Genomic DNA, 7132 nt, shown 5'->3' on the forward strand with positions numbered 1-7132 from the left:
TGTGGATCTTTATTTGGAACTGGTGTACTTGGTCACCGCCTTTGTCCCTTCCGACACGGCGTGCTTGGCCAGCTCCCCGGGAAGAAGCAGGCGCACGGCGGTCTGAATCTCTCGGGAGCTGATGGTCGCCCGCTTGTTATAATGCGCCAGGCGGGAAGCCTCGCCCGCGATACGCTCGAAAATATCGTTGACGAACGAGTTCATGATGCCCATGGCCTTGGAGGAGATGCCGGTATCCGGGTGAACCTGCTTCATCACTTTGTAGATGTAGATGGAGTAACTCTCCTTCCTCGACCTCCTGCGCTTCTTGCCCCCTTTAACTGCAGGTTTCGGCAAAGCTTTCTTTGCGCCCTTCTTGGCGACGGGTTCCTTCTTGGCGGCTGTTTTCGGCGGATCAGGCATTTCCTCGGTGGATTTCAAACACAAAAACAAAACACGATCTTTGCACAGAAGTGACCAGAAACCGCTCGGTGCGCGGATTAAATAGGCAGCGACGTCACCCTATGCTAATGAGGGATGGAGCAGGAGCGGATCGTCATTGGACGGTCGGTGAGATGTTTAATGACACTTCTCCTGTAAACGCTCTGATTGGATATCTAATCATAATCGCTCGCTCCGCCAATCAGAAGCCGCTCTCACTCACTGTTCGTGTCCTGTCCGGTCCCAGAAAGCTGTCGTTTGTCATCCTTTAGTTTTAGAGACACAGCGCGGAAACAGGCCCTTCTGCCCACCGAATACTCGCCGCCCAGCGATCCCCCTACACGAGCACTATCCTACACACTGGGGACAATTTACAATTGTACCAAGCCAATTAACCTACCAACCTGAACGTCTTCAATGTGATAGGTAACCCGAGCACCCACAGAAAACCCACACAGGTCACGGGGAGAACGTACAAAGATCCGTAGTCAGGATCGATCCCATATCTCTGGCGCTGTAAGACAGCAAATCTACCGCACACCACGGACAGACGATGTTTTCGGGTGGGAGCATTCTTCAGATTTTCATTTATCATAGTTGATTCGATTAATTGAGGAGATAGTGTAGAGTGTTGGCGAGCACTTCAGCATCACTGATAGGTCCAGAAGTCAAAACTGTCAAATGCCGTGGGAGCAAATGAAGACGGGTAAATCGGTTTCAGAATCATTTCACCAGAGCACATGTCCAGGGACCCCGACTGTCCTTTCAGACGCCTCCTAAATATATTGTCTGAATAAGGGCCTTGACCCGAAACATCACCTATTCATTTTCTCCAGAGATGCTGCCTGACGCGCTGAGTTACTGCAGCTTTTAATATCTGTCTTTATTTTATGATGGGCACCAGTGGGAAGTAAAGAGCCAAATAACAGATGCATCATTAATAGATGGGGGCAGGGGGGGGGGGGGGGGGGGGGGGGGGAAGGGGGGAGAAGAGGCGAAAGTTAAATGTTACCCAGAAGAGGGTGGGGTCAGGAAGTAAGTAGTAAGTAAGTAAGTTTTATTTATATAGCACGTTTTAAGTCAACTCGCATTGATTACATAAATTAAATGTTTTACATAAATTGAATAATAAGTTCCATTACAAACCATAGAAAAAGGTTAAAAAAAAAAGGAATAAAATGGACACAACACATTATAGAGTTCAACACAATCGTCCCCCACAGCAGGATCAAAACTTTCCACTGTGGGGAAAGGCACCTGAAAGTTAAGTCCTCTTCCTCTGTGAAACACCCGAGGTCGGGGCCCATTTGTGGCCGTGCAGCCAGTCCGATGATGTTCAGGGCCCTCTTGCCTTGAAGATGGAACTTTGGCGTCGGGTGAAACATTCCTCAGCGGCTTGGAAAAGTCTGGAGCAGCTGCCTCCTCCCTGGAGACCAGGGCACTCGTAGTCTTCAGGCCGCGCCGGCTGGAGCTCCGACCCCAGTAAACTCGATCCCTGGCTCTGCGGCACTCCAAATCCAGCGCTGCCCGCGGCTGGACGCCCGTAGCCCCAGCTCCACGATGTTGGGATCGACGGCCACAACGCTCCGGAGCTAACCGCACGGCGACCCGGCAAGGCATCGCCCGCTCCATGTTGGTATCCCAGCGCTGCGCCACTGCCGCCGAAGCTGTAGTCCCGGCCGGTCCCGACAGGAAACGCCGCTCCATTCTCGATGGTAGGCCGTGAGGACGGGGCGAAGAAGCAGCTTGCAGGGATGCTGCCTCTCCGACCAGGTAGGGGACTAAGAAATAAAGTTTCCCTCTTCCCCACCCCCACATAGAAGACCTCCACTAACATTTTTTAACAGGACTTAAAATAAAAAAAGGTGTAGAGACGGACTGCGGGCAGGCTGCCATACACAGACGGCGCCCACTTCCAGGCATCCGCCATCTTGTCACTGAATAGGTGGGAGAGGGTGGGACCCTCATCACATTGGCTGGTTGGAAAGAGTCCACGCAAGGGTTCCCAACCTGGGGTAAATTTACCCCCTGGGGGTACATTTGTTGATTCTGGATCTGTACATATTTTTTCTCATTGACTAACTGTGTTTGGTTCTGGTATACAATTGTTGTTCACCATTAGTTGTTAATAAATAACTGAAATAACATTGTTATGTGCAATTAAAGTTGGAGGGGCAAACGGGACGAAAAAGGTTGGGAACCCCTGGTCCACAAGATAACCGAAGGGTTGTATTTTGTAATCAGTGCTGTGCTGCAGGTGTCGGTGCAGAATTCAATGTTGTTTGTTACCTACATTAATGTTTTGGATGACAATGCAGGTAACATTGTGAGTAAATCTGCAGATGACACCAACAATGTTGATCTAGATCAGTTGGTTTGGTGGGGCAAGGAATGACAAATATAATTTAACTCTGACAAATGTGAGATGTTGCACACTGATATGCAAATCCAGGGTAGGACTTGCACAGTAAATGGTAGAACATTGGAGAGTGTTGCAGAACAGAGATCTCGGATTACAGGTGCATGGTTCCTAGAATGTCGTAAGACGGATGGTGTGGTGAAGGCAACTTTGCCATACTTGCCTTCAATGGGAAGGGTATTGAATACTATTATTTGGATATCATAATGCAGCTTTGTATTGGTGAGACTACACCTGGAATAGTGTATGGAGTTCTAGTTGCTCAGCTGTAGCAGGATGCCATTATACTGGAAATGGTGCAGAAGAGGTTTACCAAGATGTTTTGGGGACGTGTGTGGTTGAATTATAGGGAGAGGCTGGAGAGGCAAGGATTGATTTGGGAACATAGGAGGCCGAGGGGTGACCTAAATAAAGTGTGAAAAATCATGAGGGGCATGGATATTGAACACTCAGTTTATTTTTCACAGGAGAAAGGATTTTAAAACTAGAAGCATTGGCCCAAGGTTAGAGGAGAGGTTGAAGAGGGACCTCAGGGCAACATTTTAACTGAGAGTAGTTCATATCTGGAATGAGCTGTTGAGGAAACAGGTACAATTTCAATGTTTAATGGGGCAAGTGCCCCAACACCGAGCCTTGCGGCACTCCACTCACCACTGCCTGCCATTCTGAAAAGGGCCCGTTCACTCCTACTCTTTGCTTCCTGTCTGCCAGCCAATTTTCTATCCATGTCAACACCTTACCCCCAAAACCATATGCTTTTCTATCGCAGTTACAGTTTCTAATTCATTTCTCCAGTTGCAGATTTTACAGCGAAACGTCTCTGTGATTTGCTTGTGCGCAGTGACTGCCCGCGGCTGCGTCTCCGATGGACAGCTCTCTCTGCCCCTCCCCAGCTATGCCTGTTTCTTTGTAGGGTACGTTGAACAATCCCTGTTCAAGGCATACACTGGCCCTATCCCCGAACTCTATCTCTGTTACATTAATGACTGCATCGGTGCTACCTCCTGTATTCATGCAGAACTCATGGACCAACTTCACCAACAATTTTTATCCTGCACTAAAATGTACTTTGACCATCACCGACACCTCCCTCCACTTTCTTGATCTCAGTCTCCATCACAAGAAATAGACTGACTGACATCTATTACAAACCCACTGACTTTCACAACCATCTCGACTATACTTCTTCCCACCCTGCTTCCTGCAAAGACTCTATCCCTTACTCCCAATTCCTCAGTCTATGCCCGTCCATGCATCTGTGCCCAAGATGAGATGTTCCATCCTAGAACATCCGAGATGTCCTCATTCTCAGGGAATGGGGGTTCCCCTCTCCCATCATAAATGAGGTCCTCACTTGTGTCTCCTCGCTACCCCTTGCTCTGCCTTTCCTCCCCCTCCCCCTCCCCTAGTCACAACCGAGACAGAGTACCTCTAGTCCTGACCTTCCACCCCATTAACCGTCGCATACAACACATAATCCTCTGAAATTTCCGCCACCTCCAACGGGATCCCAACACTAGCTACATTTTCCCAGTTCCAACCCTTTCCGACTCATGCAGAGACCATTCCCTCTGCAACTATCTGGTTAACTCATCCCTTCCCACCCAAAAAACCCCCTCCCCAGGTACCTTCACATGCAACCGCAGAATATTCAACACCTGTCGCTATACCTCCTCTGTCGACCCTGTCCAGGGACCCGGACAGTCCTTTCAGGTTAGGCAGAGGTTCATTTGCACCAACTCCATCCTCATCTACTGTGCCCGTATTTCAAGATGTGGACTTACAGGCGAGACCAAACACAGACTGGGCGATCGTTTCGCGGAACACCTTCACTCAGCTCACATGAACCAACCTCATCTCCCGATTGCTAGACACTTTAATTCTCCATCCCATTCCTACACAGACCTTTCTGTCCTCTGTCTCCTCCATTGTCAGAGTGAGGCTAAACGCAAATTGGAGGAGCAGCATCTCATATTCCTCTTAGGAAGCTTACAGCCCACTGGTATGAATATTGATTTATCTCACTTCAGGAATCCCCAGCATTCCCTCTCTATATCGGGGTTGCACGCAAGGTCATCGGGTCAAAGCGCGTGACGCACGGAGCAGCTCAATCCATACACTGTTTACACACGGAACAGTGCTTTCTTACCTGTTAAAAAAACGCCGAATTGGCCAATGTTCCACTGTAAATAATTGTGGAAGGTGACTGAGCGCTCTGAATCAAATGCTATAGTATTGTTGCTCTAAACCCGAGCACCAAGGTATAAGCGGCTGAAGGAGCGCATCCCTCGGGACAGCCCCCACTCTCTCCCCGGGGTCAGCGTTATCCGACCACGGCTGCCTTCCACCTACCCTCCCACCCACTGTCACGGGCCGTGGCTCGGCAACGCCCACACACGGGGCCGGGTGGAGCGGGGTCGCGGTTCCGGGCAGCGGACACACGGGGACAAAAACATGGCAACGTACCCGTCAGCTGAAGCGGAGTTGGGGACGGTCTGGTCTCTTTACCCATCCAGACCGCTCCACAACCCCTCTACCAGGGTGATTTACCCCCCCCCCCCACCCCACCCCCCACCTACTGCCCACCCTCCGCCACCCAGAGTCACTGACCACGCTGCATTGGCACCCCGGACACCCCCCCCCGACCACTCCCCGTCCTTCCCCAGACCATACCGCCACCTTCCTTCCCCCCCCCGCGCGACCACCCGGCAACGCCCCCGTCAGCTGCAGCTGAGTTGGGGACAGTTTGGTCCCTCCGCAACCCAGAGTCACTGTATCAGCACCCGCCCCCCATGAACTCCTCCCCACCCCCGGCCGCGGTGATAGACGGCCCGGGATCCGCAAGTGTGGAACCAGTCAGCGTGGAGTCTGGATGCTGGGACAGAAGACGGGCCCGCTACACCCTTCAATCCATGGCAAGTGCTTACCTGCAGTTCTCCGCGTGTACTCCAGTTGGCGTTCCGTGGCAACAATACTGGTCATGGGTCGTGAGCCGACTGCCGTGCAACCTCTCTATTCCTCCACCACCCAAGTCCACACTAGCTTCTCATTTTCACCCTACAAACAGCTTACAATGACCTGTTTCCTTTGTCATCGTTACTTTTTTGCATATCTTTCATTCATTGTTCTTTATCTCTCCACATCACCGTCTATATCTCACGTTTCCCTTATCCCCAACCAGTGTGAAGAAGGGTCTTGACCAGAAACGTCCCCATCCCTTCTCTACAGAGATGCTGCTGCCTGTCCCGCTGAGTTGCTACATCTTTTTGTGTCCACATTCACTAAGCAATTTGCGCGTTGACGTCACTCACAGAAGCCGCGTCCCGTCACTGACGTCGTTGCCACGGCAACCGGCCGGTCCGGGCGCGGGTCGGCGACGAGGCCCACGGAGGGGGAGCGGCCTGGGCCCGGGGATGGAGCCTGAGGTTAAGGACGGAACTGAAGTGGGGTCGCTCGCTCGCTCGCTCGCTCGGTACTTGTGGTGTTTAGACGAATGAGAGGTGATCGCACGGATGCTCTTGTGGTTTGCAGAGATAGAGAAGGCGGCGATTGTATCAGACGAGCTGGTCCTTGCTCTCTGCCATTCTCGTGTGGATCTGCGGCCTGACTGGTGGAGTCTTGTGGGCCTAACTGCTCCTCCACTGTGGACATCCATCGGGGTCTTCTCTTCCTCCTTGCCGGGCAGTGAACAGTGAGTGTGTGTTAGTGCCTCACTCTATCGGCTCCCTCCCTCCCTCCCTCACTTTTACCATTCTCATCCTTGTGCAGCAACCCCTCCTTCACCCTCTCCCCTCACTCTGCCTGTAATCTCCTCCATTTCTAGTGACCCCCTGAAATCTCTGCTCGTTGATGTTGCTGTTGTTCACAATGTTGGTGGTGCTGCATATGTATTGTGTTCAGATTCAGTCACCAAGGTGAATGAAAGATGCCAGTAAAATGGATAGAGTGCAGAGGAGATTTACATGGATGTTGTCTGAACCTGAATTTATGGGGTGAGATTGGACAGGAACCTTATTCCTTAGATCGTGGAAATCTGAGAATTGGTCTTTGAGGTTTATAAAATTCTGAGTGACGTAGAGAGGGTGATCCCACATAGTCCATTTGCCAGGGTATGGGAATCAGGAACTGGAGGGCATGGATTTGAGGTGAGACAGGAAAGATTTAGGGTGAAGGGCCATTGTTTTCACATGGAGGGTGATGGTATATGGAACAAGTTAACTGAGGAAATGGCTCAGGCAGGCACAATCACGACTTCCGGTGGCTGCTATGAAGCAGTGAAGGCAGCTGCACTGA

The 7132-nt window shown here is 51.1% G+C and overlaps 1 protein-coding gene across 1 annotated transcript; it reads right to left on the reverse strand.

Moving 5' to 3' along the window:
- Positions 1–466, reverse strand: LOC129694611 (histone H2B-like). Its single transcript, XM_055631341.1, has one exon. It carries the CDS (start codon positions 400–402, stop codon positions 10–12), a length of 393 nt encoding a protein of 130 aa, XP_055487316.1. The 5' UTR covers positions 403–466; the 3' UTR covers positions 1–9.
- Positions 467–7132: the final 6666 nt, after the last annotated feature.

This window comes from Leucoraja erinacea, unplaced genomic scaffold (genome assembly GCF_028641065.1).
Source record: "Leucoraja erinacea ecotype New England unplaced genomic scaffold, Leri_hhj_1 Leri_723S, whole genome shotgun sequence".
Classification (NCBI taxonomy): domain Eukaryota; kingdom Metazoa; phylum Chordata; class Chondrichthyes; order Rajiformes; family Rajidae; genus Leucoraja; species Leucoraja erinaceus.

What these genes read in the sequence shown, in the direction of transcription:
- LOC129694611 (XM_055631341.1), bottom strand. Translation starts at nt 402, where the DNA reads ATGCCTGATCCGCCGAAAACAGCCGCCAAGAAGGAACCCGTCGCCAAG.